At 44.9% G+C, this 21,554-nt stretch overlaps 2 protein-coding genes across 3 annotated transcripts; one reads left to right on the top strand and one right to left on the bottom strand.

Annotated features, from left to right (window-relative positions):
• The first annotated feature begins 322 nt into the window (after positions 1-322).
• LOC119295648 (protein transport protein Sec61 subunit beta-like) lies at positions 323-1,087 on the top strand. Its single transcript, XM_037574092.1, has one exon. It carries the CDS (start codon positions 481-483, stop codon positions 814-816), a length of 336 nt encoding a protein of 111 aa, XP_037429989.1. The 5' UTR covers positions 323-480; the 3' UTR covers positions 817-1,087.
• Positions 1,088-2,127: 1,040 nt separating this feature from the next.
• On the bottom strand, positions 2,128-7,670 carry LOC119295647 (RNA-directed DNA methylation 4-like). 2 transcript variants are annotated; one of them, XM_037574090.1, is made up of 10 exons: positions 7,422-7,670; positions 7,209-7,295; positions 7,033-7,127; positions 6,148-6,219; positions 5,649-5,690; positions 3,409-3,557; positions 3,206-3,324; positions 2,951-3,035; positions 2,800-2,873; positions 2,128-2,720 (listed from the first exon to the last, which is right to left on the bottom strand). In XM_037574090.1, the coding sequence occupies exons 1-10, from the start codon at positions 7,537-7,539 to the stop codon at positions 2,572-2,574; spliced, it is 990 nt and encodes a 329-aa protein (XP_037429987.1). In that variant the 5' UTR covers positions 7,540-7,670; the 3' UTR covers positions 2,128-2,571. The 2 variants fall into 2 exon arrangements, with proteins under 2 accessions (XP_037429987.1, XP_037429988.1); XM_037574091.1 differs by having other exon boundaries at positions 7,033-7,121.
• Positions 7,671-21,554: the final 13,884 nt, after the last annotated feature.

The raw sequence follows: 21,554 nt of genomic DNA, 5'->3' as shown, positions 1-21,554 counted from the left end.
CGCGTTCACTGGATACACGAGAGAGGGCGGAGTGTGCGAGGAAAACGATGGTGTAGTTGTTGGAGAAGATAAGATTGAGAGAGAGAAAAGCGGTGGGTGGGTTCAAAGGACACGTGGCATGAGAGAAAGACGACTTACGTGTCGCTCTTATCAGCCGGTTGAAAATAAACGATTTTCTTTCATAAATGATGGCACAACAAAAGGATACGAGGGAGGGAGGATATGGATGGAAATCTGAGAGGGCAACATCTTTCTCTTTTTTTCGCAAAAGGGAAAGAATCCAAACTGCACGAGGAACAAACTGGGTATGTCCGCTCACTGACCGGTGGGCCACGTCGGTCAGTAGCTCCGTCGTCAAGTCTTGTACTCTTGTTAGCTCGAGATCCAGACTCGAGAGCGCGAGCGAGTCTTTTCTTTCCATCCGCAGGAGATCCCGACGAGAAGGCGAAGGCGAAGCAGGCGGCGCAACCGAAGCTCCTCATGGCCCGCTCGTCCTCGCAGTCCCAGTCCTCCGTCGGCGGTGCCGGCGCCGCCGGATCCCGCCCAGCCACCGCCGGGCCCCGCGGCACGCCCGCCGCCACGGCCGGCATGCGCCGCCGACCCGGCCGCACCTCCTCCTCCGCGTCCGGTGGCGGAGGCTTCTCCGGCGGCGGAGGGAACAACATGCTGCGCTTCTACACCGACGAGGCCCCGGGGCTGCGCCTCTCCCCGACCATGGTGCTCGTCATGTCCGTCTGCTTCATCGGCTTCGTCACCGCCCTCCACGTCTTCGGCAAGCTCTACCGCTCCCGCACCGCCGCCTCCGCGTCCGCCTGATCAACCCGGTTCCTGTTTCTTCCTCGTCTCAGATCAGATCAGATGGTTTTGGTGTGTAACAAAGAGGTTGTGGTTGCTACCTGACGAGTTAGATCTGCCGAAGTACCCTACATGTTTAATTATGGTGCCCTTTGTGTTTCCATTTACCTTGTTGTTGCTATGAATTGTGGCTAATCACTTGTGCCTGTCAATTGAAATCATCAGAAGTGTGTACTTCTTGGGGATTGGGGCACAGTTTTGCCTGTCTGAGAACTAGTAGACCAATTATGCATCTCGCTAGCTTCATACGTTGCTTAATTAAGTACCTACTATGCAGTTCTCTTTTGGTTGTCATCAATTTTTATTAGAGAACTGGATGTTTCTGTCGGGTAATTAGGCACCTACTATTCGCTTCTGTGTCACTGTGATAATACTAGTAGCTAATCTTTCTTCACTAAATATAGTTTCTATATATAGAATAGTTATTCCATATTCATAAACACTCAAAATGCTCTGCTGTTTTCATGGTTTGATGGCCTTTTATGGTGGAAATTCTGCTCAATCTTTTGACAGTAATAAATGATGAGCGATCAATTTCTTTGATCTGGATTGGCATAAGCAATTCGCTAGTGTTGTAACGTATAAGACCGAACTTTAGCTATGCAATCTTAAACATGGTGGTACTTTGGGCAAAATTGCACGTTTAGACGAATTTTAGTGACCTGTCTATTGATCTGAACCTTGGATTGTTGAATTTGCCCACCCTGTCGCAAAACCACAAGTTACCTTTGAAAAAGAGATAACCTAGAGGCTAGAGTTTGTGCAATGTAACTAACTGGCAGGATAATTTACAAGAACAAGAGATGTCTGGTATTCCCTCTGTCCCAAAATAAGTGTTAAAGTTGTACTAAAGTTGAAACACTTATTTTGAAACGGAGGGAGTATTAAAATTCTTTTTAAATGGAGGTTAGGTTTGTTCAGTTTTACTCCATAGTGGCCCAGGTACTGACATGGGTCAGCTGATTTCAGTAGTTGTTCTGATTTATTCTTGTGAATTGCTTTTCTACTTTTTGACAAAATGCGCGGTAATTTGGTTTGTTGGTTCTGCTTATTTTTCTTGTGGCACCCATTGCTCAGACAACCTCAAACTTTTGTGCCTGTGAAATGTGAGTATTTTCTAGTGATGGTTTAGGGGTAAACGTATCAGCTGTGCAATTCCGAACCAAGGTTTTGATGTGAACAACACGAAAGATATTGATTGATGTTGTTCTGGAAGTTGGCCTTCACGCTTGCTCGTTTCATTGATTCATCATTAGAAGTTCTGAACAAAGCTGTATTGTCAACAGTATTCACTGTAATATCCACTTGCTGCTTATCTGATCAAAAGTTAAGTGGCACAGAGCTAAGCAAGCGTACTCAGACAGAAGCAGAGGGTATGTGAAGCGGGGCCCATCAGATAGAGATATCACTAAGATTCCAAGACCCCACTCTTCTTCAACACTAACCTGAATCCAGAGGCAGACACGCCTAACGCAACCCATCTTGGGGAGCTACTAGCAGCAGCACCAACCTAACTAGATCACCGCTGACCGAACAAGAAACACAAAGAAGTCCACCAGATCAACGGTCTTTCCTCATAACGCCAGTACAATGTTTCGGTAACAGTGGGGCTAGCGATGAATTTCCTCTCGAGTTACGAACGCAAGAGGTTGCCTCATCCTATTTCATCGTCAAAGATTACACCCAGGCCCCATCTAACATTATTTTCTGCCGCCGCTACTCATCATCATCGGATTTTTCCACCTCTTCATTCTCGTACTCGGAACCAGAGCCATCTATATCCGCAAATGGATTCTCGTCACTGCTATCATCATCCTCATCCTCTGAAAGTTCTTCAGGATAATCATAGAGTGGGTTGTCTTCGGCTGCATGTTCAACGCGCAACTTTTAAGCTAATGAAGATCTTACCAATTAATTACAGAAGCAGAATGATTGTACACTTACCATTTGAGTCATCCGTGTCATATGGATACTCGTCATCATCGTAACATTCACCATCCTCATCGTCCACTTGCAACCTAGTATAAGAAGACTGGTCAGACAGAATCCCCACGAAAAAGAATGGAATCTAGTAACACGTTTGAATGAAAATTACAGTGGGTATGAAGCTGCAGATGCGCCCTCCTCCATGTTTGTATCATCCACCTCCTTGACAGTATATATGTCATAAACATCTGAATCTACTCATCAGCAAAAATATTCTCATCAATATTAGCGCCCAAGCAAAAATGCTTGTGATTACTATGAAATGCATTATTACACTTTGCCACCAAAACCAATGATCTAAACTCTTTCACACACTGTTAAAACTTACGTGGCATGAACACCTAAAAGGAAAGAAATTACATACCTTCTGACTGTGCTAGCGAAACAATATCAGATTCGATTTCTTCAGCAGCCGACGGCAAGTGTTCCCGTAGAAGCGGAAGAAAGTTGCATAAAATTGCACCCTCTTCGACAGAGGTCATCCTGCAGAGAGCATCATAAGGAACCACATGATTGTTCACCATTTTGCTTTAGAAGAATAGATAAGTTATCCAAAACAGAACTTACCGTGGTTCTGCTGGATGCTTCTCTCCATCAGAATCTACTTGGACAGCATCATAAAGATGACATATTTCTCTCAGTGTTTCATCAACCTCATTATTGTCTCCTTTCCGACTCTTCCATATTTGTGCAAAGCGGGCATTTCTTCCAAGATTCTATATAGGGCCATTGACAAAAACTATTACTAACAATGAGGGAAACAGAGAATCAACATCATCCCCTGTCATTGATGGATGCGAAGAAAATAACAACTTGGCAAAAAGAAGTCCTGCTGTCAAGAAAGCATAAAGCCCTCACCAGCTATGCAAAGGATACAAAGGTACACATTATTATTCCAAAGAAAACACAATCTGAATCTCAATCATAAGAAAGAAAAAGAGCGTGCTCTATGTTAAGGAGTATCAGTATTAGCCTAGGAGTCCTTATTAGGCTATGTTTCCCTCTTTGTACCCCAAGCCTTGTGTGCTATATATTTGCCCCTTGGGCTAGGCAATAGAGATAAGTTAAACCCATAGCACGGTATCATGGGCCCAGGTTTAGGGATTTTTTTGGACGTCGCAACTCGCCCTCTCGACCTAATCTTGCGCCGCCGCCTTTCTCCTTGGCTGGTTGTGCTGACCTCCTCTCTGCTGGCGCTGCTCTCCCGCGCCTCCCGTCCGACTCCACCCCCTGATGCTACAATCGTCCGTGTCCACCACCCGCAGGTCAACCACGCTGCTACTCCCGTCCACCACGTCTCACCGTCGCTGGTCTGTCCTGGCGCGGCTCCCGCTCTGATCCAATAGGTAAGTTGCACCCATAACACTCTACACTTACTCTAGAAATTGATCATGCTGTATACAACACTTGCCCAAACCCTTTTCACCTAAAATAATTGATCATGCTGTATACAACACATTTGCTTGAGGCTTGGGCGTACGTGACCTCGCTGCGCATAACATGATAAGCAAGGTCATGACAAGGATCCTGCAGCCCAGCGATGTCCCATGCTACCAATGGTTTGCATCAACATACTGTCGAAAAGAGATACCACTTACGGTGCGCAGTACTGACACTGCCATTTGGCGCTGCATCAAATCTTCTCTACCGCTTGTCATACAGTCCACAAGGTGTGAGCTTGGAGATGGCACCACCATATCTTTCTGGTATGATCTATGGACAGAGAATGGCCGGCTATCCCACTCCTTTCCAACCCTTTTCACCTTTGCCAGATGCAAGTCTTGCACTGTCGCCTCACAGTACGTCTCTGGACACTGGATGATGCAACTTCACCCTAATCTATCTTACACAGCGCTGCGGGAGCTGGAGACACTAACTGACTTACTAAGCTGCATCTCACCAACCACTGCCAGAGCAGACATCAGGAGGCCGCTAGCATTCGATAGCAAGCTTTCTACGGCATATTTTTACAAGCTGCTTACATTCAGGGGCAGGGACTGCCCATCGGCCCGTTACATTTGGGGCCGAATCATACCCAAAAGACACCGCGTCTTCCTATGGCTGGCCCTCAAGGACAGGCACAATACTCGGGATAACATGCTAAGGAAGCACTGGACAAGGATTGTAAAGCACAATGGATGTGATCTATGCCCAGAAGCCGAAACTATGCATCATATCCTGCTCAGATGCAAACTTGCCCAAACTGTTTGGGCCAAGGCCGGCCTCCTGGACTTGGTCTCAGCTGAATCTGCAGCAGATTTCTTGGCCTCTGAAATAGCGAAGGCACATGGTGCGCTTTGGCATGTCTTCTTTGCAGCTGCTGCCGTAGCACTTTGGCATGCTAGGAATGAGCAAGTTTTTCATAACAAGTGTTGGACAGCCGGGAGGATTCTCACTGAGGTTGCCGATCTGATCAAGCTATGGAGACTGCGAGCACCCGAGGGAAATGTCAGGGAACGTCTATCTTCTTGGGCTGATGTAATTGTGCGAGAATAACTGCAAAGTTTTTTTTCTCCTCCACTTCCCCTCTCCCTCCTGTCTTTCCTTCCCTCCCTTTCCTTGTTTTATTTCCCAGGCTTGGCGTTGGCCTGCTGCACGCTCTGTGCGGCGCTCACAACGCCTTCATCTAAAATGACTTTGGTCTCTCAGGCTACGGCCTGTTTTGAATGCATAAGGTAGAACATGATCTACCTTTTCTTTCAAAAAAAACAACACGTTTGCTTGATCCCAGCAATCCATCAAATTAAGTGCATAATTAGTACACATAAACTTAAGGATAAGAAGTTCACTAGCCAGAATAAAATTACCTCATGTCTCTGTCTGGCTGCTGAACGTAGCTGGTCTTGTTTCTGTTGACACAAAAGAGAACTATCTTAGAATTTGATTGAGTAACTTCATTCCAAATTCCAAATAGAAAGCTCTGCTTATGACATCGTAGTTCAACAGTGGATCATTCAAACGCTCAAGGAGAAAAACAAGAAGGTTTAATTATTCAAGTGGTCCTCAGGGCATAGTTTTAAATAGCGGAGATAATGTCCGCTATTGCGGTAGCGCTATTGCGGCCGCTATTGCGGCCGCTATTTCTGAAATTAAATGTCATTACTTTTGTTAATGATCTAGAATTATAGACAATAATCTAGTGTTCTCAGAAATCTGCTATGCGGACATAGCGCCTGCAATATCGCCAGCTATCTGCGTTCCGCTACATGGACCCCAATCCGCTACCAGCCCGCTACCCGCTATTTAAAACCTTTTCAGGGGGACGAGCACAATAATAATTAGGTAAATAATTGCAAAGGGACTTACTTTGTCTTGCTTCATTCTTTCATTCCTCTCCTTTGTCTTGCTCTTTATCTCTTTGGTGCTCAGGTCAGAATGCTAAAAAGAAACAGATGGCATTATGTTCTATAAAATGTATTATTATGCAGTTATATAGAATAACTTAAGAATGGGAATGGGTTGGCCCGCTCCGGCCCGGACCTGGTACCATTGGCCCATCTGCTTTGTTCAGGGACATGGAGCCAGCCCAATGGTCCAATGGTGATCAGCCTCATGCCCCACTGGGTAACATGGTCTGACCCATTTTAATTGACACAAAATAGGAAATAGTAACACAACATCTTTACAAATAGCATCCTTAGCGGTAGAATTTTTTAGCATGTTAGGATCTCTAGAGTTAATTTTTTTCCAAAGAAAAACAAGGCGTACATATGGCCGTTAGCATATTTGTAACTCTAGAACAAAGGTAATTTTGGATCGATACTTTAAATTTTTCTATAAATACAAGGCTAATAACCCTCATAAATGCACATGCCACTGTAAAGGCTACTACAACTTTGGGCAACCAAATTTGGGTTGACTCACTTGTCCCGATGACCGATGGGACTGTGGTGTACGGCTCCCCTGGCCCATTTTTCATACGAAGCCGACCCAAAAGACCCATTGGCCTTGAAATTTTGGGTCGGACCAACGTCTCAATGGGTAACATTGGCCCATTCCCATCTTGAGAATAACTACTATTGATCATTGAGCAACCGCATATTGATGGAACTAGTAATTCCTTTGTTCCATGCATGTAGAGTACAACTAGTCACATATATCTCCCAACAATTTCAGAGAAGTTATTCGGTTCATCATGTGTGGCCAACAAAACCTGTGTGATGCTCGACCAGTTTCACAAACGAATATTACCAAAAGGGAGTGAAGAACGTCTTCAACAGCCCCAGAATGATGGACTGTCTCAACATGCTGGACAAGAAGCTTCTTCACCCGTGGTTCCTCTGAAGCTTATCAATGGTGAGTTATGTTAAATAGGGTAAAATCATGAGTGACAGGTTACATGCAAACAGGAGGTGGTTGGTCCATACCTTGGGCACTGGAGGAGGGTTGGGAGATGGAGAGGCTCGAGAAATCGAGCATGGCCTTCTTCATGGGCCTCTCATTGATCTCCAGCCCTAACAAAGCAAGGAAAAAGACAACCTTTATTCACCTAAAAAAACATTTCTTTTTCACAGTAAAATTGATGAAACGGAGAGGGAGGAGCAGTGGGAAGGAAAGAGCAGGGCTGGAGGAGTGCTCACAGAAAGCGTCGGGGCGGGCCTGCGAGGGCTTGCGCTTGACCCGGACGACGACGGGCTTCTCCCGCACCTCGGCCGCGGAGGTGGAGGCGTCTCCGGCGGCCTCCGCTGCAGACGCCATGGCCGGCGAATCGGGGAATAACTAGGAGCCCGGGGACCGCTAGCCCCTGTCCTCGGCGCCTCGCCTGCACGAAGAGAGCCCCAAAGAAGAAAGGTTGTTGCGCTGCCGGCCAGAGGGGGTTTCGGGAAAAGGGGGATGGAGAAGCCGCAGCGAGTCCGAGACGAAGAAACTACTCCAGAAAGCAGATCATGGGCCGATTAGCAGCACGGTTGGGGGCCCAGTATTGAGAGCCAGGGGAATTGGCTTCTGCGCGCACCTCCCTGCCGTCGCCGGCGATGGTATGGAGGGCACCAGCGAGGCATTTCCTATTTGGCGCCACAGGCGCCAGTTAATGTGCATTTTGTTAACTGCGCCTGTGGCGTCCGTAAATGGGCCGGCCCATCTAGGCGCCAGTTGACGATTTTTTTTTTGAAAATTCTGTGAACTTTTTTGAATATTGATGAATTTTTTCGAAATTTAATGAACATTTTTATTGAAAATGGATGAACTTTTTTTTTTGATTTGTGAACTTTTTTTTCAGTTCCATGAACTTTTTTTCAATTTCTATGAACTTTTTTTCAATTTGAATGAACATTTTTTCAATTTGATGAACTTTTTTGAGATCGATGAATTTTTTGAAATTTAATGAACTTTTTTCTTGAAAATGGATGAACTTTTTATTTGTGAACTTTTTTTTCAGTTCCATGAACTTTTTCTAAAAATAAGTGAACTTTTTTTCAATTTCTATGAAGTTTTTCAAATTTGATGAACTTTTTTTCAATTTGAATGAACTTTTTTTCAAACTGATGAACTTTTTTCAAAACTGGTGAACGTATTTTTCCAAATGGATGAACTTTTTAAATATGTAAACCTTTCTTGATTTTATATTTTTATTTTCGTAACAAAAAACATTTAAAAAATGGGGGCAACAAGCTAGTGGGTCGGCCCATGCTAGCAGCGCTGCAGGCGCCGCATCATTAACGGGCGCCTGCAGCGCTGTATAGGAGCTCCTCACCAGCGAGGCGCGCGTTTGATGCCTTGTCTCCGGAAATCCAAAAGATTGCGCAGGGGAAACCAAGGGAGGCATGGGATTTGGACCATCAACGCCGATTACCAGCCGCGGCTGCCGCGCTTCATCTGGTTGCAACAATAATTTGGGAGCGAGGCGGAGAGAAGTCAAGGAGAAAGGGGACGTGTGAGCCCAAGAGATGATTTTTCTTTTAGGCTAATAAAGCCTAACTAAACATTCCAGCAGGAAAAAAACCTTTTCCATAAACACAGTAAAATTTCCTTAATTTGCTAAAAAAGTAAAATTCTCTAAAAGAAACACAGTAAAAACACGCCTAAAAAAAGAGTAGTATATGAACTGTCTGAATTTGATATAGTTGTGCCTCTAGAATCCTTGGCTATCTATCGTGCGGCCGTATTTGTTAACATGTGAGATGACAATGGTGCTTATTTCTGGGAGGACCACTAGCTTCATGGAATCGGGACTCAAGAAGTGACACCACTCTTATACAATTGGGTTAGACCCCGGATCAAGGCGACAATGACAGTAGTCGAGGCTCTGAATAGGCCTTGGCCAACGGACGTTGCCCCGAATCTCTTTGTTGAGGAGCTATCAACGTGCCAAGGAAAATACTAATAAGGCATATAGGGGAAAAGTTAACGGTAATGATAACTCCCGAACGTTCGGGAGTTAAGCATGGCAACCCGAACGGGTTTAGATGGCAAGTTTAGTTTACGTGAGATTAGGGAAACATGGAAATTTTCTGACAAAAAGACGAAAAAGGACATGCCATCCCTATGAACTAAAGTTGCCATGTAAAAACGTTCAGTACGAAATGCTCAAAATCCGAACGTTCGGGAGTTATTGTATTCCAAAGTTAATGGGCCTCCATTAGGTGGAGGCCCCCCCTAGGTTCTTGGAGAAGCTTGGGGAGGCCGGATTGGAGGAGGATTCCCCCTCATAGGGTCCGCGCAAGGGGGATGGAACCTTCCCCCTCCTTCAACCTATATATACTAGAGATTTTGGGCACTTTTGGACACACGAGTTTTGAAGAATCCTCTAGTTCTCTAGTTCTAGTTGATCGAATTAGAGCTAGACATAATCCTATCTAGTCCTCATAATTAGAAACACAGTGTGGTTCTAATCTTCTCCCTCTAATTCTCCGGCGATGACAAGCCCTTTACGGCGAAGCGCTGCCGAATCGTGAAGACCATACGCTCACAAATTATGAAGAGGTCGTGCTTTTGCTCTTCCGTTTGAGTGATCGTTTGTGAACGATTCAAGGAACTTCAAGTACGATCTACACCGACTCTTCTACTGCTGCAACTCAGAGTTGGTAACGATCCGATCTAAACCATGTATGCATCTCCATAATGTTCCTGGTTTGATCATAGGATGATTTTTTTTGTTTGTCCTACGTTTCCTTATACAGAACATATGCTCGAGTGAAGACGCACATAATTTGGTCGCTCATGGGGACGGAACATCTTCTCGAGTGAATCCACTCGAATTTTGTCGTAGCTATGATTGACATCATAACAAATCAAAATAACGCAGTAGTCTTAGTCTTTTGCATTTATTCCTATGGGCGCGCGATCAGCACACCCATAGGGTGTAGCCCCCAAGCCAGTGCCAGGCTGGATAAGTCTGGCAAAGGTTCTAGTTTTTCTAGAACATGTGTTGTATAAATCCCGTACAAGTAAAGCGTTAGGGATGCCGAGTGAATCGTTGTGGTACGTAGAGAAGATTTGCCTCGAGTGACGCAGCCAGTGCACCTCAAGTCATCTGATGAACCGAGTCTGTCAGGCTTGTTTTTGTTGCAATTGACACGGTACATGAATTGGGCCTAGAACTATGTCGATCAGGCAAATATTCATGCGCTCGGCACAGTAAATAAATTTGGACAAGAATCGTTGACTGAAGAAAAAAAAACTCATCACTGCGGGCAGTAAACATTCCCGTCGTACTTGTTTCATTGACTTGAAAGTGTTTGTGTAAGAAAAACAAGCGAAGGAGAAGTGAAAACATTATAACATTCATACCCAGAAAGTTGAGCGAAAATGCAAATAAAAAACTTAAACACTATTTGTTGTAGTTAACATTATCTTTATATCTGCCCTGTCATAGTTTGGCCAAGTTTTGCTCTGATTTTGTCTCACCCTACCTACTCCCATTATCCAATGATAGATTTAGGGGGAGAGGAAATTCAAGTTTAGGGGAGAAAATCCTCGAAATGTTATTGCAAATCTTACTAAACCCTTTTTGGGGACATGTCTATATCTAAAGAAGTACTCACCTAGTGATACTTATCTAATACATGTCATCCCAATCATGGTACTCTTGTGGATCTTATGGCTCCTTGCTGAAATTTTCTTGTGTTATCTAACCTTGTTTTACAGAGCCTATTTCTTCAAGAACCTCAAGGTAAGTATATGCATCTCACTCATGTACATGATGATCTCTTGCTTGTTGCACATATTGTTTGCAAGAAGGAATCATGAACATGAAGGTACATCTTTAATCATATTGCTCTGGTGCATATAGCCAAGATACATGTAACTCATTACTCATTCTTTCCTGTTGTGCATTCACATCTCTTGAGCTTCTATCGCAAACCTGATTGCACACTTGTAGGGGGAGCTTATGCATGTTACATGTTATTTCAAAGCTTTAATGCACCTTTTGCTATATTCTTACTTTAAGCTTTGATGTATATTGTCATCAATTACCAAAAAGGGGGACATTGAAAGCACATTTGCTCCCTTGGTGGTTTGGTTAATTAATGTCAACATACATATTGTTGGACTAACACATTTACCTAGTATATTTCAGACAAGTTCAACGGCGGCATGGCAAGGACATGAGGATGTGGACCCCTTCCAAATGTTAAAGACAAGAATTGGCAACTCCGAGACTCTATATTTTTAGTTTAGTGATCCAAGATCATATTGAGTCCCTTAAAAAAGCAATACTATTAAAAGGGGAGGAGGTATTGACGATGAGGTTGTTGATCAAGTGCTTAGTGATATTGCTCCAAAAACCTAGTCATTTTCTCAAAACACATCTGTCCAAACTCTAATTTCCTATCTCGGTCCCACCGAAAATACCCCATCCGGATTGTGACGCCCGGATATTTAGGCTACAGTAATTCCACGCTAATGATGCCACGTCACCTCAGTTACTGTTATTAATCTCGCGATGGTTCGAAAACGATTCAAATTCAAATTTAAAATCAAGTCAAATGATTAAAGTTTTCAAAAGTCAAAACTAAAATGTTCTTAATATGACAAATAAATGATGGATATTATTTGTGGAGTAACAACATCTTTATAAGATATTTAAATACCCTATAGTGATTAAGACAACATCAAAACAATTAGTTATACTCCTAATATATTTTACCAAATACTAAACTATTTTTATCCTGAGGTAAAACTTCTTAGAACAGTGGATTATTTTGACACACTATTTTTGGGGCTATTTTCATATTTTACTAAACCAAAAATAAAGTGTAAGTAAAAGAAGACAGAAACAAGAAAATAAAGAAAAGAAAAATAAAAACAGAAAACAAAACAAAAACAAAAAAAGGGCAAAACCCCACCCCCCCACTGGACCAGGCGGCCCAGCTCACAGGCCAGGCCAGCCAACCTGGCCCAACCGGCCGCGCCCCCACTCCCTTATCCCCTCACCCCGCAAACCCTAACCCATAACCCCCACTCCCACACGATTCCCCTTTCCCCCTCGTCTCCTCCCTTGGCGTCCCCGATCCAGATCGGGCACGGCCCTGCCGCCCACCGCCGACCTCCGTCGCCGAACCCCGTCGCCGCCGCGCAAGCCCCGACGTCGCCGCCTCGTCCCGCCACCACCTTGCGGACGCCACCTCCCCACCGGGAGCCACCGCATCGAGCCCAGCACCGCCTTCTTCCTCCTCAGCCCCGTCGAGCTGCATCGTCGATTCCGGCACCTCCGAGCCTTCCCCGAGCCCACTAAGCACATCTGCAGGCTCAATGTGAGCTCCGCCACTTCCCCGATTATTCCCGAGCTCGGATTCAAGCTCGAGCACCTTACTGCCGCTCCATAGTTGTCGGCGCCATCGCGACCGAAACCGCCGTCTCGCTCGCCCATGGATGCGTTGGAGTTTCTCCACGCACGCGTTCTCCCTCTCGCCCGCTGCTACTGCTCTATAGCGACCTCACCACGCGCCCATCGGTCACCCGCGCCGGCCGCCGCGCCCGCACATTGGCGCTGCTTGGCCTCCCTGCTGCCTGCTGTGGTGCTGCTGCCCCCGTCCTGTTCGGGTCGCCGCCCGTGCGGCCCCTGGCCGCCGGCGCTCGCGCCCGTGAGCCCTGTGGCTCTGCTCCGCTCCAGCGCCCGAACCCACTGAACCCGCTTGGCCCCTCTGGGCCACTGACAGGAGGGCCCCGCCCCTAAACGTTTTACAAAAAAAAGAATAATTAAGAAAACAATTAAGTAATTAATTAACTTAATTAATCTTGATTAGATTAACATAATCACTTTAATTAAATTAACTAATCCTATTTAGTTAACTAAGTCAATGACCAGTGGGACCCACACGTCAGCGACCCAGTCAACACCTCTGTTGACTGCTGACCTCATGCTGACGTCAGCAAGCACTATTCTGGATAATGTTAGAATTAAATAGTTAAATAAATCCTAAAAATGATTTAAATCTTTTAAAAATTAATATAAAATAAACCGTAGCTCAGATGAAAATACTTTCTACATGAAAGTTGCTCAGAACGACGAGACGAATCCGGATACGCAGCCCGTTCGTCGGCCACTCATCCCTAGCATAGCAAACACGCAACTTTCCCCCTTCGGTTCATCTCTCCGAAAACACGAAACACCGGGAATACTTTCCCGGGTGTTTCCCCCTTTCGCCGGTACCACCTGCTACCGCGTTAGGTCACCCTAGCACCGCGTATTACCATGTTATGCTTTGTGTCACCTTGATTGCTCTATTATTTATTGTGTTCCCCCCCGTTACTTCTTTCCGGTAGACCATGAGACTGCCGGCGACCCCCAGTTCGACTACGGCGTTGACGATCCCTCTCTCTTGCCAGAGCAACCAGGCAAGCCCCCCCCCCCTTGATCACCAGATATAGCCTATTCTTCTCTATACTGCTTGCATTAGAGTAATGTAGCATGTTACTGCTTTCCGTTAATCCAATTCTGATGCATAGCCTGTCATTGTTGCTATAGTCATTGATACCTTACCCGCAATCCTAAATGCTTAGTATAGGATGCTAGTTTATCATCATTGGCCCTACATTCTTGTCAGTCTGCCTTGCTATACTATTGGGCCGTGATCACTCGGGAGGTGATCACGGGTATATACTATACATACATACATACTATACAGATGGTGACTAAAGTCGGGTCAGCTCAATGAGTACCCGCAAGTGATTCTGACGAGGGGGCTGAAAGGACAGGTGGCTCCATCCCGGTAGAGGTGGGCCTGGGTTCCCGACGGCCCCCGACTGTTACTTTGTGGCGGAGCGACAGGGCAGGTTGAGACCACCTAGGAGACAGGTGGGCCTGGCCCTGTTCGGCATTCGCAGATACTTAACACGCTTAACGAGATCTTGGTATTTGATCCGAGTCTGGCCATTTGGTCTATACGCACTAACCATCTACGCGGGAGTAGTTATGGGTATCCTGGCGTCGTGGTATCAGCCGAGGCCTTCTTGACGTCAGCGACGGAGCGGCGCACGCCGGATTGGACTACGTTAACGCAACTTCCTTTGTAATGGAGGTTGCTAGGTCTGCTTCCGGCCGCCCTCGCAACGTGCAGGTGTGCAATGGGCGATGGGCCCAGACCCCTGCACGCATAGGATTTAGACCAGCGGGCTGACCTCTCTGTTATGCCTAGGTGGGGCTGCGACGTGTTGATCTTCCGAGGCCGGGCATGACCCAGGAAAGTGTGTCCAGCCAAATGGGATCGAGCGTGTTGGGTTATGTGGTGCACCCCTGCAGGGAAGTTAATCTATTCGAATAGCCGTGATCTTCGGTAACAGGACGACTTGGAGTTGTACCTTGACCTTATGACAACTAGAACCGGATACTTAATAAAACACACCCTTCCAAGTTCCACAGACAACCCGGTGATCGCTTTTCCACAGGGCGACGAGGGGAGGATCGCCGGGTAGGATTATGCTATGCGATGCTACTGGAGATGCTACTTGGAGATGCTACTTGGAGATGCTACTTGGAGGACTTCAATCTACTCTCTTCTACATGCTGCAAGACGGAGGCTGCCAGAAGCGTAGTCTTTGATAGGACTAGCTATCCCCCTCTTATTCTGGCATTCTGCAGTTCAGTCCACTGATATGGCCTCCTTACACATATACCCATGCATATGTAGTGTAGTTCCTTGCTTGCGAGTACTTTGGATGAGTACTCATGGTTGCTTTCTCCCCCCTTTTCCCCCTTTCCTTTCTTTCTGGTTGTCGCAACCAGATGCTGGAGCCCTGGAGCCAGACGCCACCGTCGACGAAGACTCCTACTACACCGGAGGTGCCTACTACTACGTGCAGCCCGCTGACGACGACCATGAGTAGTTAGGAGGATCCCAGGCAGGAGGCCTGCGCCTCTTTCGATCTGTATCCCAGTTTGTGCTAGCCTTATTAAGGCAAACTTGTTTAACTTATGTCTGTACTTAGATATTGTTGCTTCCGTTGACTCGTCTATGATCGAGCACTTATATTCGAGCCCTCGAGGCCCCTGGCTTGTATTATGATGCTTATATAACTTATTTATGTTTTAGAGTTGTGTTGTGATATCTTCCCGTGAGTCCCTGATCTTGATCGTACACATTTGCGTGCATGATTAGTGTACGATTGAATCGGGGGCGTCACACGGATCCACCGAGATGATCACTCCCATTGTCACTGCCAAATCCTAGCAATTCATTCTGACTAAAATGGATCTTGGTCCTACTGAGATAGCATTGCCAAGTTTCAGTGATGACCTTGTTTCACTTCGGAATCACCGAGTTGAAACAATCTAAAATACCGAGACTGGGTTTTTCCCTAGCCATTGCACTTCAGTCCCACTGAAAATTCCAGCGTTCATATCTTTTGACAATCGGTCTCAGCGAGTTTTATATACGATCTCACCGATTTGGGTCAAAAGTGTGTAACAGTAGGATTTTGGGTGAAGGCTATTTATACCCCTACACCCCACCTACTCTCTAGGAGAGCTGATATGTCTCCATCATATCTACTTTTCCCAATGCTTTTGCTCTTGTTTTGGAATCTAATGTGCAAGATTTGGATGAAACTAACCCGGACTGGCGCTGTTTTTAGCAGAACTACCATGGTGTTGTTTTTGTCCAGAAATAAAAGTTCTCATAATTTGACAAAACTTTTTAGAGAATTATTTTAGAATATATTAAAAATATTGGAACCAAGAACCATCGGAGGGGGTGCCCTGGATGGCCACGATGCACCAGGGCACAACACTCCCTCCAGGCGCGCCCTGGTGGGTTGTGGGGCCCTCGTGGCCCCCTGACCCAAATTCCAACTCCATAAATACCTATTTTTGGAGAGAAAAATCAGAGATGAAGTTTCATCGCGTTTCACGATACGAAGCCGCCGCCACCTCCCGTTCTTCATCGGGAGGCCAGATCTGGAGCCCGTTCGGGGTTCCGGAGAGGGGAATCTGAAAGTACAACTAATCCCTGGGTGGTTTTGGTAATTCTTAATAACATATAGCTCATTGAACTAATGCTCTTTCAAGATGATCATTTTAGAAAGTTCAATGATTGGCATGGCATGGACTAGAGATGTGGACCCCTTAAAATGCTAAGGACACACACTCGCAACAAGCTCAAGACTCTACTTTTTATTTAAGTGATCCAACATCACATTGAGTCCATAGGAAAGCCAATACTATTAAAAGGGGATGAGGTGTTGCTTAATGGCTTACTTGCTCAAAATGCTTAGTGATATGCTCCAGAACCCTCAACCACTTTCTCATTTCCACATATGTCCTAAACCTAAAAGTCAAACCCGGCCTCACCGATTTGATCTATCCGGCGCCACCGAGTTCTTTTGACATAGCCACTGCCACAAACCCTAGTCACTTCGGTTTCACCGACAGGGATCTCGGTCCCATTGAGATGGGATTGCAAACTCACTGTTTCGTTTTCGTAACGTTTCGGTCCCACCGAGATGAGCGAATCGGTCCCACCGAGTCTGCAATGCAAATTCATTGTTTCCTTTTCGTAACACTTCGGTCTCACTAAAGTGAGTGAATCGGTCCCACCGAGTTTTGGCTGACCAACCCTCTATGTGCCTATTACTGAAATCGGTCCCACCGAGTTCATGTGATCGGTCACACCGAGATTATGTTATGCCCTAACCCTAGCGAATCAGTCTCACCGAGTTGATTGTATCGGTCCCATCGAAAAGCCTAATGTTCATATTTTGACCTGAATCGGTCTGACTGAGTTTTACCATTCGGTCCCGCCGAGTTTGGGAATTTGTGTGTAATGGTTAGATTTTGTGTGGAGGCTATATATACCCCTCCACCCATTCTTCATTCATGGAGAGAGCCATCAGAACGTGCCTACACTTCCAGCATTCACTTTCTGAGAGAGAACCACCTACTCATGTGTTGAGACCAAGACATTCCATTCCAACCACAAGAATCTTGATCTCTAGCCTTCCCCAAGTTGCTTTCCACTCAAATCATCTTTCCACCGTAGCCAAATCTATGAGAGAGAGTTGAGTGTTGGGGAGACTATCATTTGAAGCATAAGAGCAAGGAGTTCATCATCAACACACCATCTATTATCTTTTTGAGAGTGGTGTCTCATAGATTGGTTAGGTGTCACTTGGGAGCCTCCATCAAGATTGTGGAGTTGAACCAAGGAGTTTGTAAGGGCAAGGAGATCGCCTACTTCGTGAAGATCTACCCAAGTGAGGCAAGTCCATCGTGGGAGATGGCCATGGTGGGATAGACAAGGTTGCTTCTTCGTGGACCCTTCATGGGTGGAGCCCTCCATGGACTCGCACAACCGTTACCCTTCCTGGGTTGAAGTCTCCATTAACGTGGATGTATGATAGCACCACCTATCGGAACCACGCCAAAAATCTCCGTGTCAACATTGCGTTTGCTCCCCCCAAACTCCTCCCGTTTACCTTCTTGCAAGCTGCATGCTTTACTTTCCGCTGCTCATATACTCTTTGCATACTTGCTTGAATTGTATTGTGATTGCTTGACTTGTGCTAAGTTGCCTAAATATGCCAAGAATTTAAATTGGGAAAAGGTTAAGTTTTTATTTGGTCAAGTAGTCTAATCACCCCCCCTCTAGACATACTTTCGATCCTACAAATGGTATCAGAGCTTTGGTCTCCATTTGCCTTGATTTCCATAGCTTTGGTGATCATATAGCCTTGGTTTCATAACCTAGGAGAGTATGGCGTCTAGCGAGGGAAATTGCCACCGTAGAGGTCCTTACTTTGATGGTACTAATTTTGCTAGTTGGAAACATAAGATGAAAATCCAAATTCTTGGACATAACCCCGCTATTTGGGCTATTGTGTGTATTGGTTTGCAAGGTGAATTGTTCGATGGAAGATAACCGAATCGTGAAGCTACCGCGGAAGTATTGAAGATGTTGCAATACAATGCTCAAGCTTGCGATATCCTCTTCAACGGATTATGCCCCTAAGAATTCAACAAAATCAGCCATCTTGAGAATGCAAAGGAAATTTGGGATACTTTGATTTATATGCATGAAGGTACCGACTTTGTCAAGGAATCCAAGTTGGATGTGCTTCAAAGTCAACTTGACAAGTTCAAGCTGAAGGATGGTGAAGGTGTCGCTGAAATCTCTAGGCTTGCTCTCATCACAAATGAGATTGCCGGCTTAGGAAGTGAAGATATGACCGAAAAAATTCATCATCAAAAAGATCTTGAGAGCCTTTGATAGAAAATATGATACTGTGTGCACTTTGATCCAAATGATGCCAAACTACAAAGATCTCAAGCCAACCAAAGTCATTGGAAGAATTGTTGCTCATGAGATGTCACTCAAGGATAAATAAGAGCTTCACAACAAGTCTAGTGGTGCTTACAAAGCCTCATGTGATGCTCCTACATCATCAAATGAGAAACAAGCGTTCAATGAATAATTGAGCTTAATGGTGAAGAACTTTAACAAATTATACAAGAGTAGAAGCAAGGAAAGAAGTTCCAAGTCAAGGTCCTACAATGACAAAAGATCTTCTAGTCGTGAGCGAAATTGCTACAATTGTGGAAGACCCGGACACTACTCCAATGAGTGTACGACTCCCTACAAAAGAAGAGAAGACTCACCTAAAAGGAGAAGCAAAAGGGAAGAATCACCTCCAAGGGAGAGAAGGAGTAGAGATGATCGTTATGAATGAAGAACCTCTCGAAGAAGCAAGGATTTGGAAAGGAAGGACAAGTCATCAAGGAGCTACAAAAAATGAAGACATCAAGCTCATGATGGTGAATGGGTATCCGGCTCCGACTCCGACCATCACTCTGAGAGAAGTTATCACTCCGACTCCGAATATACTCAATATGAAGGTGTTGCCGGTCTAGCACTTGTGTCAACCAACTCCTATGACATATTTGATTCACCAAATGAAGGATTTGGAAGAGTCTTCATGGCTAAAAGCCACAAGGTAACACACCCATAGTATGTTGATTTCAATAGTGATGAAGATGACTTGCTAGGTGATGATGATTTACTTGTTGACAACTCTAGTGATGAATACTATGATGAAAATGCTATTAGTCATGCCAATCAAGATGAAACGAATGACAATGATAAGAAGGAGATTGAGCATCTAACTAAAGAACTAAACACTCTTAAGTTAGCTCATGAAACTACTTTAGAAGGTCATTGAGAACTTTTAAAACTCATGAGAAGCTACGCTTCGAGAAGCTCAACCTTGAGCAAGAACATGGGTTCTTAAAATTCTTCTTACATTGCCAAGCGTATACTCTTGTGTACTTACATACCACAAGTAAAATCTAGCAACAAGAACAAGAAAGATTATTCTTCTAGTAGTAACAATAATCATGATAAATCCAATATTGTTGCTTCTAGTAGTTCTCTTGATTCCACTAATGATTCTCTTAGCCAAGTTACACTTGAGCAAGAAAATAGCTTATTGAAGGGAATTATAGAGAAAGGTATTTACAAGAGCCTTGCTGGGAGTAAGAAATTTGAGGAAATTGTACGCAAGCAAGGAAGGCACCGGAAGAACCAAGGTGTTGGTTTTGAATGAAAGTTCAATTCCAATGGCGTTGAGTGGGAAGAAGATCAATACCCCAAGACGAAGTTTGTTCCTCAACAAGAGAAGTATGATCCTACTTACTTCAAGGGAACACAAGCCCAAGATGATCTTCCACCACAAGACCACAAGCTAAAAGGCAAGGACAAGCTTCAAGAGGAGATTGATGCATTTGAAGATGCTCCAAAGGCCTTGGTCAAGTGGGTTCCCAAGACTACATCAAGTTCTACTTCATCAAGTACATCTACAACCCCAAGGATTCCCATCAAGATGATGTGGATTCCGAAGAAGAAGAACTAGAGAGTTCTTGAGGGTGACTCCGCCAACATACTTCACTCATATTCATTTTGGCAAGAACAAGTGCAACCAACTTCCACATCTTGCACTAGTTCAAGGAGTCACAAACCCTCTTGTTGGTAAGACAAGGGATAAGGTAACCTAATGCTTTCATGGACATCATCATGTGTGTGCTTCACTCTATGTCTATGGATATCCTTGTTTGTTCCTTGTGGGACTAACCCATGTAGGTATTGAAAGTGCAACTCACTCCAATGGATTGCTTCAAATGATCTACATCAACAATGAGCATCCACATCTTCAAAATCTACATGAAGTCATCATCGACAAAACCCAAGGTTAGTTCATCCCTCTTAAGGGGGATATCACATCTAGGGGGAGCTTTACTCTAAGAATTGAGCTAAAGCAACTCTAATGGTGTGAACACAACAATGCTTTATGTAAAAGTGGTAACCCCACTTGTTCTTAAACTATGAGTATGACCTATGATCAAATGTTCTCATTTGACTCCTAAGTCAATATACTCATATATAGATGACATAGTCATCGCCAATTGCTTAATAGATGCTAGAGTGTTTGTGCATGCTTTGCCACATATTGTATTTGCCATTTTATTGTGTGAGCATGTTCATTGCATATTTTTCTCATTCGAGGACATCCATTTGTTGCTTTGATTGTTTGGTTTTTCTTGTTTTTCCAAATGGATGGAAAAGAATGCCTAAGAACTTCCTCTAGCTATCTATGCTTTTCTCGTCTCAAACTCTATTCATGCTACATCACAAAGTTTGAACAAGTAAAATTTGAACCCTCTGAGTGAGGAGCACTCGGAGTTCCCGATTCGTCATAGGCTTAAACTTCCAAAACCTGTGTGTGTATTTTGGTCTGACCGATCCATCCATTTCGGTCACACCGAATTCACTGGGTTGATCTAGTTTTGAATTTTGGTGCAACCGATTAGAACTTTTCGGTCTCACCAAGTTGCAGCAACTGCTTGCAATTCTGCATCTCCGTGCCACCGAGTTGTTTTACTCGGTCAAACCGACAGTGTCAGGATATCTATACTGACGGGTGAAATTTTGGAAATTCCTCCAAAACCTCTTCGCCTGCGCGTGTCCTGCTCTGCCGCCTCGGGTCTCCGGATCGTCCTCTTGTGGCCAGTGACCTCCCGCTGCTGGTCTCTGCCACCGTCAACGGAAATCATCACATCCGTTGCCGCCGTAGCGAGCTCATCGCCAAGTTAGGGTATGACCTCAACACTTTGTTATTTCTTTTAACTCCTATTCTTAGCACAAAGACAATGCCATGTTTCTTTCCAAGTATGAGATCGATCTATCCACAGAAAACATCCTTTAGATTAGATTTGATTCAAAAATTTAGGGTTAGGTTTCCGCTGGACTCATCTCGGACCGACCGAATTGTAGAAATCGGTCTCA

The sequence above is a fragment of the Triticum dicoccoides genome, chromosome 4B (genome assembly GCF_002162155.2).
Source record: "Triticum dicoccoides isolate Atlit2015 ecotype Zavitan chromosome 4B, WEW_v2.0, whole genome shotgun sequence".
Classification (NCBI taxonomy): Eukaryota; Viridiplantae; Streptophyta; class Magnoliopsida; order Poales; family Poaceae; genus Triticum; species Triticum dicoccoides.
The sequence above is the reverse complement of the archived record's forward strand: the minus strand, read 5'-3'. Positions and strand labels throughout refer to the sequence as shown.

Bases quoted from the DNA above. Each gene is read 5' to 3' on its own strand.
- LOC119295647 (XM_037574090.1), bottom strand. From the start codon at position 7,539: ATGGCGTCTGCAGCGGAGGCCGCCGGAGACGCCTCCACCTCCGCGGCC. The intron at 3,036-3,205 runs GTATGTAATTTC...GCTGATGAGTAG, and splicing joins TTCGCTAGCACAGTCAGAAG to ATTCAGATGTTTATGACATA. The intron at 2,721-2,799 runs GTAAGTGTACAA...TTGAACATGCAG, and splicing joins TGACACGGATGACTCAAATG to CCGAAGACAACCCACTCTAT.
- LOC119295648 (XM_037574092.1), top strand. From the start codon at position 481: ATGGCCCGCTCGTCCTCGCAGTCCCAGTCCTCCGTCGGCGGTGCCGGC.